General features: G+C 43.7%; 1 protein-coding gene across 1 annotated transcript in view; it reads left to right on the forward strand.

The window, feature by feature from the left end:
* Window positions 1-21,396, forward strand: part of SLC44A3 (solute carrier family 44 member 3) — a 62,082-nt gene that overhangs the window by 16,364 nt on the left and 24,322 nt on the right. Inside the window, 3 exon segments of the mRNA XM_045513216.2 lie at window positions 7,562-7,727; window positions 18,195-18,351; window positions 20,872-20,955. Coding sequence (XP_045369172.2) covers window positions 7,562-7,727; window positions 18,195-18,351; window positions 20,872-20,955 — 407 coding nt within the window.

Consider the following 21,396-nt stretch of genomic DNA (forward strand, 5'->3'; position numbering starts at 1 on the left):
GAAGAGTAGGGACAGGAAAACTGGAATAACCTTGGGAATCCAGTAGGTGCAGTTGGCAGATTGGAAAGAGCCCAGATGAGCTGATGATCCCCAGTTATCATTAGGGTGGTCTGGAAGCCCCCGGTCTGAACAGTGGAAGAGGCCCATCTGGGGGCTTCCTTCTCAGTGGTCCCACAGCTAGAAAAGGTCACCACAGGAGTGTGCTCAGCGTGCTCAAAGACAAAGGCAAAGGGCCGTGCTTGGAAAGGAGGCAGCAGAGTTGGACAGAGGGCTTCGCACCCAGAGGCCCAGGATCCAGGCTGGCTCCAGCCTGCCTTGTACATTAATCCTCTGTGCTTCCTTTTTCCTGTTTTTTCAATGGAAAATTGTTGCTTTCCCTAGATGCATCACAAGGATGTTAGGAGGCTGAGATGGGACCAGAGCTTTGCTTTGCAAATAGGGGACCGCGTGTGTTCCTTATATTAAGAATTAATGTCAGCTAAGGAATTCTTAGTACCAGCTTCAGCTTTGTGGTATATTCTCTGCTGTGTGTGGCGTATGTGAGAACACAGGCTAAAAGAAAATTGTCTTTTTTTTTTAAGTTATCAGAGATCTAGAAGATAATTCAAGTTATTCCATAAAAGCCTGCTGGAGGCCCAGCCCTTCCTGGGAACAGGGCAAAGGCAGATGGCTCAGGAGAGGCTGGAAATAGTTCCAGCTTTTCAGAAGTTTGTGGTCGCTGTGGGCAGGTGTGAAGGAAAGCATTCTCCGTGAGCATCTCGGTCCCTCTGCACCTTCTGTGCTCTTAGTCTAGGATCTGCTCCCCTTCCTAAGGCTCACCCCAACTTTCTACCCCAAACTGCTTGGAAAACTAGTCATTATTCAAGATTCATTTTGGGTATTATATTTCTTGGGACATCTCCTGTAATTTCCCCAGGCATACTTAGATATCTCTTCTTCACTTTCCCTGAATTTTTTATACTCTTCCTTCTTTCAGCAAATATTCATCATATGCCTTTTAAGTGGCTAGGGTCCTGGAGGTACAGCAAGGAGCAAGATAAAGGCACCAGCAGGTGGGGAGCGAGGGCATAAATCGGTAAATATATTATGTCAGGTGGTGATAAGCCCTATAAAGAACAATAATGCAAGATAATGACTGTGTGTTGTTACCCCTCAAGAGAAGAAACATCTGGAGGGCAAGGACCGTGTCTTTTTCTGTCTCTAAGCTCAGTGCGCCCCTGAATGGGTTCAGCAAGTGTGTGCTATGTCAGTGAGTGAATTCACATCAGTGTATCAAACGATACATATATGTGAAAGGAACTTGGTAAATGGCAGACTCCATGTCACTGAGGTTTTCTTCTTTTTCCCTAATCCTCGTGCTGTGAGAGACACAGCTGAGCCCGTGAGAGGCACAGGCAGGACGGGCGTCAGCAGGACGGGTGTCGGCAGGACGCTGAGCCAATGTGCTGAAAGAGGCCAAGTGCACGGAATGTGCTAGGACGTAGAACCCTCTTGGTTGGGCCTGCATCCTTTGGGAAATTATCCCGACCCGCTGGCCTGCCTTCCCTGAGAAACTGCCATTAACACTGGTCACTGGTATCACCTCAGTCTTTCAAAATGCTTTAACGCTGGCTTGTGAGACCAGAGTTACAGCCAGAGGCACGATGAAGGCCCTCCAGGTGATGCTGGGGCTCTCTGGGAAGACCTCCAGAAAACTGTCTCAAATCTGTGATGGGATGTATTACGTGAGGATACGTGAGGTTCATTCCTTCACGCAGTCATTCATTCAACAGATATTTATTGAACTTGTGCTGTGTCAGACCCTGTTACAAATGCTGGAGACAGAGCTTGCCTTCCACCTTGGAAACTAGAGAGAGACAGGCGTGAAATAAACTCAGCAAATGAATGGTACAGTACAGCAGAAGTTGATAAGTGGAGTGGAGAAAAAGAGAGCATGGAAGAGGTGTAGGAGATGCTGAAGTGGGGAGGGGTCCCAATTTTAATTTTGGTGACTAAGGAGGGCCTCGAGCAAAGATTTAAGGGAGGTGAGGGCAGAGCCCTGGGACTACATAAACGAAGGGAAATGTTCTAGGCAAAGGGAACAGCAAGAGACAGAGGTGCTGGGGACACCACGAGGAGGCCCACTTGCCAGAGTGGCATGGTTGAGGGAGAGAACGGGTCAGGAGGGGTCAGAGAGAACACGGGGTCCGGTCCCGGGGCCTTGTAGGTCATCATGGGAGCTTTCTTTCTGAGATGGGGAATCACTACAGCATTTCAAGCAGCATAGTGACATGGTCTGACTTTTTTTTTTTTTTTTAACATTTTTTAATTGAGTTATAGTCATTTTACAATGTTGTGTCAAATTCCAGTGTAGGGCACAATTTTTCAGTTATACATGAACATACATATATTCACTGTCACATTTTTTTTCGCTGTGAGCCACCACCAGTTCTTATATATATTTCCCTGTGCTATACAGTATAATCTTGTTTATCTATTCTACATATGCCTGTCAGTATCTACAGATTTTGAACTCTCAGTCTATCCCTTCACACCCCCACCCCTTGGCAACCACAAGTTTGTATTCTATGTCTATGAGTCTGTTTCTGTTTTGTATTTATGTTCTTTTTTTTTTTTTTAGATTCCACATGTGAACGATCTCACATGGTATTTTTCTTTCTCTTTCTGGCTTACTTCATTTAGAGTGACATTCTCCAGGAGCATCCATGTTGCTACAAATGGCGTTATGTTGTCATTTTTATGGCTGAATAGTATTCCATTGTATAAATATACCACATCTTCTTTATCCAGTCATCTGTTGATGGACATTTAGGCTGTTTCCATGTCTTGGCTATTATAAATAGTGCTGCTATGAACATTGGGGTGCAAGTGTCTTTTTGAAGAAGGGTTCCTTCTGGATATACGCCCAGGAGCCGGATTCCTGGGTCATACGGTAAGTCTATTCCTAGTCTTTTGAGGAATCTCCATACTGTTTCCCACAGTGGCTGCACCAAACCGCATTCCCACCAGCAGTGTAGGATGGTTCCCTTTTCTCCACAGCCTCTCCAGCATTTGGGTCTGACTGATATTTTAATGGCAGTGATCCATGGAGAAGGTGATGGTGGCTTAGAACAGGGTTGTAATGGTGAACATGGTGTGACATGTCAGATTCTGCGTCAGTTTTGAAGGTTTTCCTGATCTATTATATGAAGGGTGTGAAAGGAAGGGGAGTTATGGGTGACACTGAGCACCTGGAAGATGGGAATGCCACCAGCTGAGATGGGACAAGCCTTTGAGTGGAGGATTGTTGGGTAGATCAGAAGTTCCTTTTTGGTTGTGTTGATTGAGGTGTCTTTTAGACAGCTGGGTAGAGATGTCAAGTAGGTAAGTTAGTTGTTTGAGTCTGAAGTTTCTAGAGAGGGTCCAGCTTGAGATCCATATTTGGGAATTTGGACACATATAAATAGTATTTAAAACCATGAGATTTGAATTAGTGTAGATAGAAAAGAAATCCAAGGACTGTATTTTGGGCCACGTCAATGTTAAGAGGTCTTAAATTCCATTGTATATAAATACATCACATCTTCTCTATCCAGTCATCTGTCAGTGGACATTTAGGTTGCTTCCGCGTCTTGGCTGTTGTAAGTGGTGCTGCTGTGAACACTGGGGTGCATGTATCTTTTCAGATTAGGTTTTCTCTGGATATATGCCCAGGAGTAGGATTGCGGGATCATATGGTAAGTCTAGTTTTTAGTTTTTTAAGGTATCTGCATACTGTTTTCCATAGTGGCTGCACCAAATTAACTGAATGACTACGCTGTACACCAGACACTAACACAACATTGTAAATCAATGATGCTTCAATAAAAATACATAAATAAACATTTTAAAAAGAAGAAGAGGTCTTGGAGATGAGGAAGAATAAGGAAAGGAACCTGAAAGGGAGCGACTAATAGCCAGGCGGAGAAGAAATGTGCTGTCCTGGAATTGGGGTGAAGGATCCAGTGTGTCCAGTGCTGCTGATAAGACAAGAGCTGAGGACTGAGCACTGAAGTAGCAACACGGAAGTGCAGCAAACCGTTTCAGAGACACGCTGGGGAGTGATCACCATTGGAGTGGGTTTAAGAGAAAGGTGGAGATAAAAGAATTGCAAAGGGTAAGAGACAATCTTGAGAAATTTGGCTGTGAAGAGGAACAGAGAAATAGGAAGGAAGCTGGAGGAGGAAAGGGGGTCAAGTAGGGTTTTTTTTTAAGATGTGAAGTGATTAAAAACGATTCGACAGAGAGGGATATTCTGATGGAGCAAGAAAGAGGAGAGTTTCTGAAGTGATACCTTCAAGTGGGCGAGAAAGGGGATCCAGTGAGGGGGCTGGCCTGGGGCTCCGGGACGCTTCGTCACGCTAGGTGGGGGCCCGCTGGGGGTACGTGCTGATAGCGGGAGACAGAGCGCAGGCAGGTGCCCGCAGAGGTTTTCTGATTCCTTCAGTTTTCTCAGAGAAACTGGAAGTGAGGTCACTGACTGAGAGTGAGGATGGGAAAAGCCAAACTCTCAGAGGAATTATGAACAGTCTAGAAGAAAGGGGAGGTGAACAGACTAACAAAGCAACATGAGAGTTCCTAAGATTCACTCTAGTGGTATCTTCTGAGTTTTTTGTTTGCCTTTTTAGTTTTTTCCCCCTAATAGCTAATGTCCAGCATAATTCCAGCATGCAATAGATAGCAAATAAGTATTTCTTAATTTCAGAACTGGAATCGTACCTACCTATGTCTCAGTCATAGCTAACTTTATATTGTACTTACTATTCTAAGCACCTGCCGATTTAAACCTCAAAACAGCTATGCGTATGGCACTTAGAGCCATGAGACTGGATGGAACAGCGGAGTGAGAAGCAGGTATTCATATCTTCTGATTACAGATGATGAAACAGAGATGTTAAAAGGTGCCAGAACCTCCCAATGTGCCCAGGGTTGGTCAGCCATTAGGGGACAGTGCAGAGATGTGAATCTCAGCCTGTGTGACTCTCAAACCCAAGCCTGTAACCACTGCCCCGGAGTTCATCTTGTCTACCCTCTTCATCTTTACAATGAGAGAACTGAGGCCCAGGTGCTTGTCACATACGTCAAAGCTGAGATTGGAATCAAGCCTTCTCCCAGTTCACCACCATCTCCCAGATCAATCTTACCGTGGAATCCAGTTCCCGTTAACACCCCATAGCTACCTGTGGTAGCAGCTAGATTCTAACAGTCCTTAGAAACAGTGACTGATGTGATGAGAGGCTCTTGCCTGCACCGACCCAGCTGTCCAGGAGAGGGCAGTCGTGTGTGCATGGACACGCCTGCCCTGCCCGCAGGCTTGTTCCTAAGCTTTCCCTCTGAGGCCAGAGTGCCTGATGCTCCAGAGACTGTTGGCTCAGAGCAGTGATTCTCAAGCAGCAATTCTGTTCCCCTAGGTGCGTTTGGCAGCGTTTGGAGACATTGGGGGTTGTCATGAGTGGAGGAGGGGTGGGAAGAAGCTTCTGATATCTAGGGGGCCGAGGCTGAGGAAGCTGCTAAACATCCTGCAGATTACAGGACAGCCTCCCCGTCACTTCACCCCAGCAGAGAAGTATCTGATCCAGAATGTCAGCTGCTATGTTGAGAGGCTGAGAAACCCGGCCCTGAAGGAGGGCCTGTAAACAGCCTGGTGTACCTGGACCAGAAGGATAAACAGACGAAGGCGTCCATGGAGGAGTGCACAAGCAGTCAAGAACACGCTATGGGCTCTGCTTCTCGGGAGCTCCAAGGGCCTGAAGACCCACACGGATCCCTGACGCAGCTGTCCTCCGCTTGCTGTCTGTTGCCATCCGTGTGCCAAGCTGGCACGTGTGTGACTGTGCCACTGGCAGCCCGAGCAGAGTCTGCCCCCCCTTAGCTCAGGGCCTTTGTATTTACCTGCCTTTCATCTGTTGACGAAGCCATCCCTCCTGGTCTTTGGAAACATCCTCCACCCGCAACCACGTGTGATGTGTAGACACGGCCCTGGAAACAGCAGTCAGGCCCTGGCACTGGTGACCTTGTCAGGGCATCAGTGTGCATGCTGGCTGGCCCCAGCGCATCTGCTGTTCCAGGGAGTGGCTCTCTGAGTCTCCGCTGACCTGGCTGCCTACACATGCCTGTTAATCGTGAAGGGTCACCTCCTTTGGAACTGGGAGCGCTTTTCTGAAACACGCCCCTTTTGGAAAAGCATAAGCATCTCTAAGTGCCTTACCTGAAACAGAGACGTCCTCCAAGCCAGGATGAGTCCAGTGTTCATTAAAGTACCGGCTTCCCTCCCTCTGTAAACCAGGCTGCTCACTGGTTCTCACAGTGTGACTCTCGTTCAGCAGAACACAGAGCATAAGTTCCTAAGACCAGCCTTCGTCTGTGGAGTCAGCTTGCCCTGCAGCATGATCATCTTCTCCCATGTCCTTTGCACAGACCATACTGCGAATATCTAATGACATATGAACCATGAACCTAAAAGCAGTTTATAGCTATGAAAGGAAATATGCAACTGTCTTTAAGTGTCCTTTGTGTTATAGGTTTTGCCAAAGACCAAAGTGCCATCTTCGTACTTACAGTAATTTGTTTGAAATACACAGCAGAGGATACCTAGCATCTCTAGAGCTGGGGTTTGGTTTGACCAGATCCAGATGGAACTGAATTGAATTACAGAGCTAATTCCAGGGCTTCTTCAGATGAGAACAAGTGGAGCAGGAAACAGCCAGTGGGTGGCGGAGCATTCTGGGGCTGTGTTGCTGGCCTCGGTTTAATACAGTATTGTGCTCCTGAAATTTAATAATAGTAATAATCGTTATCACTCATGAAGTGATATTTCTGTGGGCCAGTGCCTACCAGGTAAATCCCACTCCACACTCCCTTGAACTACCACCAGGAAATGGCTATTACAGATAAGGACACTGAAACTCCAAGAGGCCACATAACTTGCCCCAGGCTACCCAGAAAGGGGTAAAGCTGAGATTTAAACCTAGAAGATTAACACTGCGGCTCAGTGGACATTGTAAATGTCCTGGAAGAGTTTGGTCTTGACGTGAAATCTGAAATGCCTCCCTTTGAAACAATGAAAATCCTTGTCCCGTTTATAAAGTCTAAAGGTTTTGGTGAATTAGGGATCTGTAACACAGTCCTAAGGGCTTTGTGTGCTTTCATCAGCGTAAGTTGTGTCTGCATCACAGAGTCGTGGGGTTTAGAGCCCAGTGTGTCCAGGTTTATATTCTCCCTCCACTAATCATGAGCAGCGAGACTTTACGAAAGTCACTTGACTCTTCCAGACCTCAGTTTTCGTATCTATAAAGCGAGGTGAGTTATTGGCCTGTGAGTCAAGTGTCTTGCAAATTGCCTACCGGTCAGTCGCCGTGATCATCACTGGAGACATTACTCACAAGTTAAATGTGTGTTCTCAGTTTTTAGTTTTGCTGTGAAGATCTTAACTTACAGTTGGTACTTCAGGCTTTGCTTTGGCATCTGTGTTTCACGTGATGCCAAAGCCCGGGCATGAGGAAGCGTGGCCAGGTGAAAAGCATGTTTGTGTTTTAAACTTTAGCAGCTGCCCAGGTTATCGGAGGTGGCCAGGCGGAACATAAGCCTCCGTCAGGCATTCGGTATACGTGGTGGTACCACTTAATTGGCCTCATCTGGACTGGCAAATTCCTCGTCGCATGCCAGCAAATGACTGTAGCTGGGGCAGTGGTGACGTGTTATTTCAACAGGTAGGTCCAGTGTGTTACTGCTGTTGACTTGTCTGTGAGCTTCATGTCATGCATCTCAAAACACATTTTGGAGTTTTGACGTGGCCCCTCGAAAGGGATTGGTGAGAGTAAACGACTACGCTCAAAATTGGGGAGGACGCCCATTTGGAAGTAAAAAGTCATGTCATATCTTATCCCAGCCTCTTTTGCTTTAAGTTAGAAAATCCTGAAGGAAGCCAAACAGGGAGTAACTGCACTGCTCAGAGTTGAAAAAAACCTGAAAGAAAAGGTTGACTTTGCCTGTAAATATCCATTCTTACTGACTTCAAACTTTAAAAATTACTGATCTGTTTGGAACATACTTCAGTAAGTTCTGGGAGCATCACTTCATCCCATGTAAAGTGAGGAGAATGCTTTCTTGGAAAATAACTTTGACTCCTAAGGGAAATGTGTATGACTGTTAGATAAATTTTGTGTCCGTATAGTTAAGAACTAGTGAATTAACTATTTGCTTCACTGTTCACCATGATACTTACTGGAGTGTTTACCCTCCATTACCTCATCGGAATAATTGAGGACACTTATGTGAGTGCACACGCGTGCATGTGCGCACACACACACACACACAGAGCCCTCACCCCTTTACCTCCTCTGTGTGTGTGACTCTCCAAGGGCAGAGAGAAAACCACAGGCAAGAAGAGCACGGTCAGTACAATGACAGGGTTGGACTCAGAACAGGAAGTTTACGCCCGATGATGCTCATCCTCCTCTCATCTCTCAGACGAAATGAGCAGGAAAACACTGAGTGTTCGTGGGGGCAGGAGGGTCAGCCAGGGATGATTCATGCCGCAGAGCAGTTACCTCCCGAGATAAGGAGCACCGTGGGTTTTATTGCAGGGGCGCTGTTTGGGAGCCTCCACCATTAGAGACCCTGTGGGATGCACAACGGACTGTAGCCCTGGGCACTGAGAACCTTAAGCCACCAGAGGGGGTGGTGTGTGCTGCTTTCCCCTGAGTAGGCGAGCAAAGATTCTTCTAACCAAATTGGCCAGCAGGTCACAGCTCTCTGACAGCATTGATTCTGTGTTATTTTAGAACCACAAAACCAAAGCATTTTCAACGATATTCTTTTGATTTAACTTGCAGTGAGGTGTAGATGGGTTATCTCCTAATCCTTCCCCCTGCCCCGACTCCCCTCCCCCCAGATTGTGAAAGAACGGAAAAAGCATAAACACACATGGGCAGGAGGAAACAACGACAGTGGGCAAGAAATGCCAACCAAATGTTGGCAGCTGAAGAGAGGATGGGTGAGCCACCACTCACCACTCTGCAGACTGGAGAGACCTAAAAAAGCCTGTCTGTGTGTGTTCAGTAGGACAGGTGAGGTGGCTGGTTTGAACCACAAAAACTTAGAGGTGCTCAGGAACTCAAGTGTAAAATGTCCTTCTGGAGATGAGTTAAGGTCTTTCTAAGGAGCAGTTGGGTCCCAGGGCCTCCCATTACACCAGCAGAAGGCGGGAACTTTGCTCTCTGAAGAGGTCATCAGAGAGGATCTGGACATGGGGTGTCTGGCACAGCGGAGGCTGGGGCAAAGCTCTGTACTGAAAGGAGTGGGAGCAAGTGAAAGTCTAAATACTGAATAGAGTTCTACCTACCACCAACCCGCACTCCACAGCTCAGCCCCCGGGATGCTGACAGCCAGGCTGATACTTCCTAAGCAGGAGATAGTTGGCTTCTTTGGAGAAATTGTCTAACACAAAGAAAATACCTACAGGTGGTGCCATGTGGGAGTCCCCAAATGAAATGGCTGATTTCCTGACACCAAACCAGTTAGTGAAACTCACCAGTCAGCAGTCACCCTTGTATAGAGCCTCCAATTCACTCTTCACTGCCTCACTCTTAAATGTGAACTAGTAACCAGTGATTGTTAAACATTTGTAGAAGTCTTTACTGAAAGAGATCAAAATGAACAAAACAAACAAACAAAAGGAATTTAGGGAAAATAGAGACAATGCAGGCAGCAGAAGAAAACTACAAAACAAAACAAAACTATAATATCCTCAGAAAGAACCAAGAAATGCTGTTTCCGTACAAAAAAAAAAAAAAGGAATAGTGAGAGAACAAGAAAGACCTCTTTGTGATTAAAAATATGATTGCAAAAGTGAAAATTTTCTACTGAAGGATTAGAGTATAAAGTTGAAAAACTGTTCCAGAAGGTAGACCCGAAAGACAAAGAGATGGAAAAGAGGAGAGAGATGATGAAAAATTAGAGGATAACGTAGGACACTGAACATCTGGCTAATACAAGTTCCAGAAATACAGAACAAAGGAAAAAGAAGGGAAGAAACTATCAAGATTTCTCAGAGCTAGAGGACCTAAGTAAAGAGAAGATCCCAGAAGCTTTAGAGATAAAAACAGCCCACAGGCAAAGTATCAAGAACTAGAAGAGATAAAAGACCTATACTCTGAAAACTATAAAACATGAAGGAAATTGAAAATGATACCAAAAATTGGAAAGATATCCTGTGTTAATGGACTGGAAGAATTAATATTGTTAAAATGTCTATACTACCCAAAGAAATTTACATATTTAATGCAATCCTCATCAAAACACCCATGACATTTTTCACAGAATTAAAACAAATAATCCCAGAGTTTATGTGGAGCCACAAAAGACCCCAAATAGCCAGAGCAACCTTGAAAAAAAGAACAAACCTGGAGGTATTACACTCCCTGACTTCAGACTATACTAATACGCTACAGTAATCAAAACCACAAAGCTGCGGTGGCACAAAAACAAACACATAGATCAAAGGAACAGAACAGGGAGCCCAGAAATAAACTCATGCGCTTATGGTTGATTGATCTACAACAAAAGAGGCAAGAATGTACAATGGGGAGAAGAAAGTCTCTTCAATAAGTGTTGTCAGGAAAATTGGACAGCTGCACGTCAAAGAATGAAATTAGAACATTTTCTCACACCATAAATAAAATACAAAAATAAACTCAAAATTGATTAAAGACCTAAATGTAAGACCGGAAACCATAAAATCCCTGGAAGAAAACACAGGCAGAACACTGTTTGACATAAGTTGTAGTGATATTTTTTTGGATCTATCTCCTCAAACAAAACAAAAGCAAAAATAAACAAATGGGACCTAATTAACTTAAAAGCTTTTGTACAGCAAAGGAAACCATTGACAAAACAAAAAGACAACATACTAAATGAGAGAAAATATTTGCAAATGATATTAATGATAAGGGGTTAATATCCAAAATATGTAAAGAACTTGTACAACTCAATATCAAAAAAATAAAAATAAACAACCCAGTTTAAAGATGGGTAGAAGTCCTGAACAGACATTTTTCTAAAGAAGATGTACAGATGATCAGTAGGCACATGGAAAGATGTTCAGCATCACTAATCAGAGAAATGCAAGTCAAAACCACAATGAAATATCTCACACCTGTCAGAATGGCTATTGTCAAGAAAAACACAAACAACGAATCTTGGCAAGGATGTGGAGAAAAGGGAACCCAAGTATGCTATTGGTGGGAATGTAAATTGGTGCAGCCACTATGGAAAACAGTATGGAGTTTTCTTTAAAAACTAAACATAGAAATACTATATGATCCAGCAATTCCACTGTTGGGTATATATCCAAAGAAAATGAAAACACAAATTTGAAAAGATACATGCACCCCAATGTTCAGGCAGTATTATTTATGATAGCCAAAATATGGAAGCCACTAAGTGTCCATCAACAGATGAATGGATAAAGAAGATGGAATATTAGCCATAAAAAAGAATGGAATGTTGCCGTTTTGCAGCAATATAGGTGGACCTGCAGGGCGTTATGCTTAGTGAAATAAGTTCGAGGGATACACACACACAATGAAATATTAGCCATAATATAAGTTAGAGGGAAACAAATACTGTATGTTATCACATATATGTAGAATCTAAAAAATAAAACAGATTGATGAATAAAACAAAATAGAAACAGACTCAGATACAGAGAACAAACTAACGGTTACCAGTTGGGAAAGGGAAGGGGATGGGGTACCAAGATAGGGGTAGGAGATTAAAAGGTACAAACTGCTATGTATAAAATAAATAAGCTACAAAGATATATTGTACAACACAGGAAATATAGGTAATATTTTATAATAGCTTTAATGGAGTATAATCTATAAAAATATGGAATCACTATGTTGTACACCTGAAACTAACATAATACTGTAAATCAACTATACTTCAATTAAAAAATTAAATTAAATTTAAAAAGAACTAGAATGGGATCTGATCTTTAACAGCAACTCTGAACCAAGGAGACAGTAGGACAAGGCTGTCGAAATTCTAAGGAAAGGTTATTCCCAACCTCAAATTCTATACCTAGTCATACTATCAGTCAAGGGTAAAGGAGAATGGAGTCCTGTTCAGGCATGCAACATCCCAAAAGATTTTCTTCCCACATCCATTGTCCACTGAAACTAATGAGTAAGCCAGGCAGGAAAACATGAGTTTCAGGAAATGAGCTCCAACACAGTGAAGAAGAGGAAGGAATTTCCAGGAGGGTAGCTACTGATGAGGTATAGAAAACATCCATGGAGGAGTGGGCTCCGGGAGAGATGTCTCCAAAAAAAAAAAAAGAAAAGAAAAGAAAAGAAGAGGAACTGAGAGGACATCTGGTATGTTTGAACATATGGAAAAAAGATTTATACTTTGGTGAAGCCTATGGAAAACTGCACAAATAAAAAAATTGTGAAACAGTTACGAACTTCAGGAAAAAAACAAAAGTTGTACAAAAAAGGAAATACACTCAGAATATACCATTTGGATCAGTTGTCAATGTTATTTATGTACTGATAATGTAAACAGTAAACATTAAAACATTCTCAATGGTGAAAGATTGAAAGTCTTTTTCTCTAAGATCAGGAACAAGACAAGAGTGCCCACTCTTACCACTCCTATTCAACATAGTACTGGAAGTCCTAGCCAGAGCAATCAAGCAAGAAAAAGAAAAAAAAAAGTATCTAAATCAGAAAGGAAGAAGTAAAATTGTCTTTGCAGATGACATGATATTACATATATATATATATAATCCTGAAGACTTCACCAAAAAACTGTTAGATTGATCAATGAATTCAGTAAAGTTGCAAGATACAAAATCAGCATACAGAAGACAGTTGCATTTCTATACTCTGACAACAAAATATCTGAAAAAGAAATAAAACAACTCCATTCACAATAGCATCCAAAACAATAAAATGCTTACAGATAAATTTAACCAAAGATGTGAAAGATTTGTACACTGAAAACTATAAGACTCTGATGACAGATATTAAAGAAATGAATGGAAAGATATTCCTGTGTTCATGGATCAGAAGAATTAATATTGTTAAAATATCCATATTAGTCAAAAGCATTTATAGATTCAATGCATTCCTTATCCAAATTCCAATTACATTTTCCATAAAAATAGAAAAAAAAATCCTAAAATTTGTATGGAATCACAAAAGAGCCCAAATGGCCAAAGCAAAATTGAGAAAGAAGAGCATTCCTAGACACCTCACAGTTTCTGTTTTCAAACTATACCACAAAACTGCAGTAATCAGAGCAGTGTGGCGCTGGCATAAAAATGGACTCACAGATCTGTGGAAGAGAATTGAGATTCCAGGCAGGGGAAAGGATAATCTCATCAGTAAATGGTACTGGAAAACTGGATAACCACATGAAGAAGAATTACCCCTACATTACACTATTCACAAAAATTAACTCAAAATGGTTTGAAGACTTAAACATAAGAACTGAAATTATAAAACTTCTAGAAGAAAACATAAGGGAGAAGCTCCCTGACATCAGTCTTAGAGGTGATTTTTGAATATGATACCAAAAATCCAAGCAACGAAAGCAAAAACTGGTAAGTGGGACCCCATCAAACTACAAAGCTCTACACAGGAAAGAAATCAGTCAACACAGTGAAAAGGCAACCTATGGGATGGGAGAAAGTATTTGTAAATCATATTTCTGGTAAGAGGTTAATATCAAAATATATAAAGAACTCATATAACTCAATAGCAAAAAAAAAAAAAAAAGTTAAAAAATGGGCAGAAGAACTGAATAGATATTTTTCCAAAGAAGACATGCAAATGGCCAGCAGGCACATGAAGCGGTGTTCAACATCACTAATCATCAGGGAATTGCAAATCAAAGCCATAATGCGTATCACCTTACACCTGTTAGAAGGGCTAACATCAAAAAGACAAGAGGTAACAAGTGTTGGCAAGGATGTGGAGAAAAGGGAATCCTTATGCCCTGCTGGTGGGAATGTAAATTGGTACAGCAAATACGAAAAACAGTTTAACAGTATGGAGGTTCCTAAAGAAACTAAAATTAGAATTACCATATGATCTAGCAATCCTACTTGTGGGTGTATATCCAAAGGAAATGAAAAAGGATCTTGCAGAATGATCTTCACTCCCGTGTTTGTTGCAGCATTATTCACAGAAGCCAAGGTATGGGAGCAACCTAAGTGTCCATTGACAGGTGAATGAATGAAAAAGATGTGGTGTAGATAAAGGAAGATTATTCAGCCACGAGAAAGAAGGAAATCCTGACGTTTGTGACAACATGGATGAACCTTGACAGCATTATGCTGAGTGATATGAGTCATAGAAAAACAAATACTGGATCATATCACTTATATGTGGAATCTAAAAAAGCTGAACTCATAGAAACAGAGTAGAATGGTGGTTACCAGGGGCTGGGGTGTAGGGGGAAAGGGGAGACATTGTGAAAGGGTATAAACCTGCGGTTAGAAGCATAAGTTCATAGCCAGCATGATGATTGTAGTTAGTGAGACTTACTATACACTTGAAAGTTGCTGAAAGAGTAGATCTTAAGTGTTCTCACCACAAAAAAGAAGTGGTAATTACACGAGGTGGTGGAGGCCGTCATTCTGCAATATATGTGTGTCAAACCAATGCATTGTACACCTTGGACTTACATAATGTTGTATGTCAATTATATCTCAAAAAGGCTGGGAAAAAAAACATTAAAAATTTCAGTATAATTGAGAAGCAGGGAGTGGGAAAATGAGCGCGTAGGGGAGTTTAGGCCGTGTAGGAGAACTAAACCTGCATCTTCCATCGCAGGAAGTCGGTAGACAGTCTCTGAGGCTGAAAAATCAAGAAATGGCCGTGAGAACGTGTAATTTAGAAGTGTGAGGGCAAGTTCCAGAAGAAACAGCTAAAATACTACCTCTAGGGAGAGAAAATTAGCAGTGGGGAAAAAAACTGCTGCTTCTCCTGTTACACCTAGGAGTACGATTTGACTTTTTAAGATACTTCACATATTTGATAAAAATAAACTAATTTAAAATGAAATGCATGGTTTATTTTTAGCACTACTATTTCACTTATTAAAGAGTTCTGCATTCTTTTTAACTGCATGCCTAATTTTGAAACCTCAAGGTTTTCCTTTATCTCAGGGTTCACAATTCTTTCATCTCATGGTCTCGCCTGCACACAGGGAGAGGAATAAACATAGGCAGAGTGCATTCATCTCTGTCATCCATTTAAGCAGTAAGAGGGCTGGAGAGTTCATACAAAGACCATCAAGTCCCAGGATATGGGCAACTTGTATAATTTCCCTTTTGCAACCATTTGCTAGAAGAGGAGTCAACTGAGAGCCATAAAGATGCGGCTGGGGTGTGATAGGCAGGAACCAGCAACCGCTCAGCTTGGAGAAGGGACACGGAAGCAGCATGACTTCATCATATTTGCAAATATACCAAAGATGCTTTCCAGCTGCCTTGGATTTGCTAAGGGAGGAGTGAGGCAGTGGACTCATGGCAGAGCCTAAGGAACTTAGGTGGGAGACCCTTGAGTTCCCTAAGCCTGACGAGAGCTGCCAAGGCCTGTTCTCCATAACAAGGAGTTTCCATTTTCTGTGGGGTTGGAAAGATGAACCTTACAGCCTCCCGACAGCCCTCCCAACCCCATCTTGCAGTGATCTTGCTGGAAGAAGTACCAGGAAAGGACAAGGCCTCTGTGGGGACCACACCGTTCTCCTGTGCTCAGGACCAGATTGACACGGGAGCCCATCCAGCCTGCGTGGCCTGGTCCCTGTCCAAGAGCCTCAGCACACAATGAGTTTTCCATCCTGTTGAAGGGTTCTTAGTGAGCACCAGGCTGGATCTCCCCAGAGCTAAAGCTTGCCTCTAGGACCCTGAAGTGGCTGCTGGCTTCGACCTAGGCTCTGTTGTCCGAATAGTAGTTACAAAGCATCACTTCTGTGCCACGACCCAGAGGTGTCACGGACTCAGACGGACGGGAGCGTTAAAGCCTCTGCTCAGTGACTTGAGCGATGCAGTGTCCTGGAGGCCCGGCTCCCTCGCACAGGGCCGGGCACCTTCAGCACTCAGCGCAGCCACAGGTTTCAAAGAAGTGGAGCTGGGTGTGTGGGGCGCACCCTGGTCTCTCACACTGCCCAGGGTCTTCCAGTTGCCAGCACCCCCAGAATCCAGTGGAAGGTGCTCAGCATGCAGTACTCCCTGGAAGTGCAGGCCTGACCAGAGGCCTTAGCATCCTCACAGGCCCATCACTCAGCTGCCCCACATGCCCCACGCTGCACCGCCATCCCAAAGTCTTAGTTTCGGCCTCACCAGGTGTAATCAGAGCCTCCTCCTAAAAGTAGGTTTTGCTGGTTGTGAAGGAAACAGAGGTGAAGGCCATAGCCACGTACTTCGCAGGGCACGGGTGGCAGGGTGACATTACCTTTGAACACAGAAAAGAGTCTAAGGAGAGAAGGTGGGGCTCAGAGAACCTGCACTGACTGGCCTTTATGTGCGGGGCGGTGTTTCGTTCTCAGGGCGGGTATTGAGTGACTCCCGGCTCCGCAGGCTGGCCTGGTTTGAGAGCTGGCCGCCTTCCCAGGGTCTCTCTCTCGTCATATGTTAACTCAGCTTCAGACCCTCTACTCTTGTCCCAGGGAAGCCCTGGAGGCAGCACTGGGTGCGACACGGACGGGGGCAGTCAAGACACGCAGACGCTCCTCAGCCTGGAATGGTTCACCCCATGCCTGGAACCCCAGACAGCTGGTGCCTAAGCCCAAACGCCAGTACCTGCAGGACCAGCCCCCACGGCCCCATTCACAGTGGCCTGTGAATCATTTATTTCCCGACCAGATGGGAAGCAGGTGCTGCCCTCCCCTCCCGCACCCCCTCTGGAGCACCGTAAGATGCTCTAAGGCCCATAAATCTCCCAAATGGAAAAGTAAACATTCTCCCTTTAAAAAAAAAATAACAATAATAAGGAAAGGGAGAAAATGGGTACGATTTTCCTGGCGGGGCTGCCCTTGGTTCATCAGATCAAAATCAGTTCCTGTCAGCGACAGCTGCCTGGTATTTCCTATTTCCAGCAAAACTGAGTTGAAACACACGTCGCCCTTTCTGCGGGACAACTGCGTTGCAATTATTCTGCTTCCAATATTACTTTCCTTTCTCTCTTCCTTCCTGGATGATTTAAGTAACAGCAAAATACGGCCATTGCCAACTCTTGAAACATTTCTGGCTGCATTCCGTTTCCTCCCTCAAAACCTAGGCTCTTGTCAAACCCTTAATTCATAGTGACTTATTAGCAACCAGAGCAAGTTGCAGAATAATCCGTTATGAAGGAAGCAGGCTTCCCCTGGAATCAGTGAAGTAGCTTCTTGGAAAGGGCCTCATTTTCTAGAACTGGCATCAGAGGGTCTGGGAGGGGTTGCATCAGCCCTCCCTCCTGTGCTTTATCTTTCAGGTTTGGGGTAGGGTGAAGGCTGTGCCCGCTCTGTTCTTTTTCACTTTTTTTTTTTTCCTGCCTGTGAAACAGACTTTTGCATTCTTGGGAGCTGTGTCATGACGAGTCCCGTAAATGATTCACAGTGAAGTGACCTTTAAAGAGCAGAGTAGGAATCAGCTGGATTTCAGGAGCCTGGAGCTGTGCAGAAGCCAGAGCCTTCCCTCCGTGCACTGTAAGCCGGTACCTCTCCGGCTGCCAATCCTGGTCATGTGATTTGGTGGTGATTTTAATCACCCAGCTAGTACTGGCGATATTTACATATGCTGTGTGTGTAATTTAAACCTTGGGGATGATTATGTAATTAAACTTCTGAAAATGAAAATGGGATCAATATGCCATTTAAAGGACTGGTGGAGGTGGTAGGTGTTGCAAAGAGGAAAACATGTTTGTTTTAACTTTTCAGTATTTTTAACAATTCCTGTGCCATGTCTGTCTGTAACACTGAGTGCCACCAAAAGGAATTAACTTCATCCTAGAAATCACTTAACGTTAGCTACCAAGGAGTGTAAAAATTTTGCCAAACGCGGATGGCATCATGGTTTCTGAATTGTTGTACTGTAGTTGATTTGAACCAGAGAGAAGTTTTTTGTTTATTTCTAAATAGCCTTTTTAAAATGCTGTCTTTTTTTTTCTGTCTGTTCCCAGAAATAAAAATGACCCTCCTGATCGCCCCATCCTTTCATCTCTCTCCACCCTTTTCTGCTACCATCAGGGAACAGTTGTAAAAGGGTCATTTTTAATCATGGTGGTGAGGATTCCAAGAACCATCCTCACGTACATCTATAACACGCTGAAAGAGAAGGTAAGGCAGCACCTTAAAACAGTGCACTCTGTGTTTGGGTCACAGAAAAGTTAATCACTGGAAAACTACCCTGGGTCCCCGGAAAGGAATGTGACCTGTGGCAGCGGCCATTCAGAAAGCTCCAGTGTTCTTCAGTTCCCACCCCCCCACCCCACCCCCTGCAAACTTTTTGTCCCCAATCCCTGTTTTGCTCAGAGTTTTGTTTTTTGGATTTTCTCCAACATGGTGGCAGAGGTGGTGTGGGGAGGGAGTGTTTCTCTTTGCTGGCTTTCCTTCTTATTTAAATGCTGAACAAATGGGAGGAATTCTTAAGATGAAATTTAAATAAGTTGTAATGGATATTTATCAAGCTATTTTTTTTATAGAAAGACAAATATACTCTAAGATAAGAATAGTATTTGTTTCTGCTTTAATACTAAAATACTCCCTGCATTTTGTGTTTCCTGGAGGGTGCCAAGGGAAGTTACTGGGGGGGTGTGTGTGTGTGTGCACGCGTGCACACTCGCGCATGCTTAATAGTGAGAAGTGGGCAAGCTGCCCTAAATCTCGACTCAAAAGACAGAAAACTATGGGGCTTTTGTGCCTGGGGTTTTTCCCCTCCCTGGTTTTTATTTCCATGCACATTTGGTTATGAATGCCAGTGGAAACCAAAACACCAGGAAAACAGCTGTTCTCATGGTATTTCTGTCTTACCAAACAAGGGAAGCTTGGATTTTTCCCAGCATTTCTGTTCTCACAGTGTTAACCTTCCCTCCTTCCCCTCCCATCTCCACCTCAGCTTCGATGACTTGGCTAGAGTTTAACAGACGAATGTACATGTCCAACCTTTTGGGTATCAGTATGTGTTCGTAGTAAATTGGGGAAGTTTTATGCTGGGATTTATAATTATACTTTAAAATTGTTTTTGTTTGCTCTTTTAAGCAGAAATATGAATTGTTGATATTTCTTAAGTCCATAATCAAAATTTGATATTAATATGTCAATTAGGAACAATTGGTTGAATTTCACATAAAATTATCTGGCTTCCTTATCTTGCAGTGTGTGCTAAGCCATTGCCCCTGATCATAGAGTATTTTCTTGTATTTCTATTGAACTGTTGCTTGGCACATGTTTGTGGCTTGAAGAGGCACTCACACAGCGAGGACAAGTGTGGCTCCTCTGGTCCATGCATTTTGAAGTTGATCCTTCAAACTTAGGACTCTTAGAGAAGGACTTCTGAAAGAACAGAATAGCTTTTTAATTCTTAAATATATCCCTATGGTTAATTGTGTATTAAATATATTCGTGTGTATGTATGTGTGTGTGTGTATGCATTAGTAATAGGTCACTGTAAGTTAATGAGCAGTAGGGGACGATCTCTCGCCCCTAGACCTAGGCACCTTAAACTCTTTGGGAAACAGTCTCCATAAATCTAAAAGAGAAGTCAATGGGCCAGCCTCCCAGCGGAGGTCTAAAATGTTGTTTATCAAACCCCAGATCCCACAAGGCCCAAGGCGCCAATCCCCTTTCAGTGATGTCACTGTTGGAGAAATGTGTCCTTTCTTAGGTTAAAAAAAAAAAGGTCTTCCGTGGCAGCCTTACAGCCCAGCGCTGTGCCTACAATTTAAACACTTTACACGGCCCCTATGAGATCTTTCCTCCGTTAAATGGCTCATTCACAACCACAGCCAGGCTGAGAAGTATCCAGATCAAGTTTCACCCAATTAAATTAACACCAGGACAAGAAAATGTCCATATAAGGCTGAGTTATTCCTGGGGTCCTCATGGAGAACTATTTCAGGATTGTTTTCAGGGAGTTTTTTGAGGCGAGGGGGTTCTGGGCGGTGGGTAGAACACATTCAGTCACCCCTTCCCCCGGCCCCCCAACAAGTTTCGTTAAATTATTCACTTTTTTTTAAATTATTCACTCTTGAGTTATACACAAGTACAAGTTCTATTTCAAAGGACTAATTTATCCCTTGAAAGTTAGCCCTGAAAAGTTCACTATTGGATTTATTTCAAAAAAAAAATTAAACTTGATTCTTTCTTCTTTTTAATGTGGGCACATAACCAGTATCCACAGTGCGTTAGTTTTATTGTCCCTAGGGTGTGAATTTTTCATGAATATAAGCTTTGGTTTGAAAAGCAGAGTTTATAATTGAAGACACTGAAGGGAAGATGAAGAGGGAAGAAAAGGTTTTTGTTTTGTTTTGTTTTGTTCCCACTAGAACCAGAGTTCTAGTTCACCCACGCTAGTAAATACGGGCTGACTCATTTCCCTGTCTGCTGAAGTCAACAGCAGTCCTAGCATTAGCGAAACCTCACTCATCGGTAGTAGCAATGATAGCAATTAGCAGGAGCAGCGTATGCAAAGCAGAAGGGCTTCTCCCGTACCGACTGAGAACTACTGTGCCGCTTCCCCAGGTACACGGGGCTCCAAGTGGGAACACAGTGAGTGCGAGTTCGCAGAAACCGCCTGCTTGCTGCTTTCCTGTGCTGTCTCTGACTCTGTCCCTTTGGCTCTGAACCCGATCCCTACAGCACAGCGCGTGGTCCAGGTGCGTGTTCCGATGCTGCGGCTGCTGTTTCTGGTGTCTTGACAAATGCCTGTGCCACCTCAACCAGGTACGTCTCCCCCAGGGGTGCTCAGAGGGGCCTGCGGGTGGGCGCCATCTCATAGGTCAGGGGTTGGCCAGTTCCTCTGTAAGAGGCTTGACTGAGTAAATATTCTCAGCTTTGGGGCCATCAGTGTCAGTGGCAACACGTGGCCCTGCTGTGGTGGCAGGGAAGCAGCCCTAGACAGGGTGTAAATGGATGGGCATGACTGTGTTTCAGTAAAACTGTACGTATGGCCACTGTAATTTGAGTTTTATATTTTTCACATGTCAAGGAATATGCTTCTTATTTTGATTTTTTTCCAACTATATTTAAGATGTGAAAATTATTCTTAGCTCTGGCCCGAGGAAGCAGGCTGCCTGGTGGATCTGATTCCTGGGCTGTAATTTGCGGACCTTTACCTCAGAACCTTCGGTCACTAATGCCATGCTTCAAATCTGTGCATCTTTT

This window comes from Camelus bactrianus, chromosome 9 (genome assembly GCF_048773025.1).
Source record: "Camelus bactrianus isolate YW-2024 breed Bactrian camel chromosome 9, ASM4877302v1, whole genome shotgun sequence".
NCBI lineage: Eukaryota > Metazoa > Chordata > Mammalia > Artiodactyla > Camelidae > Camelus > Camelus bactrianus.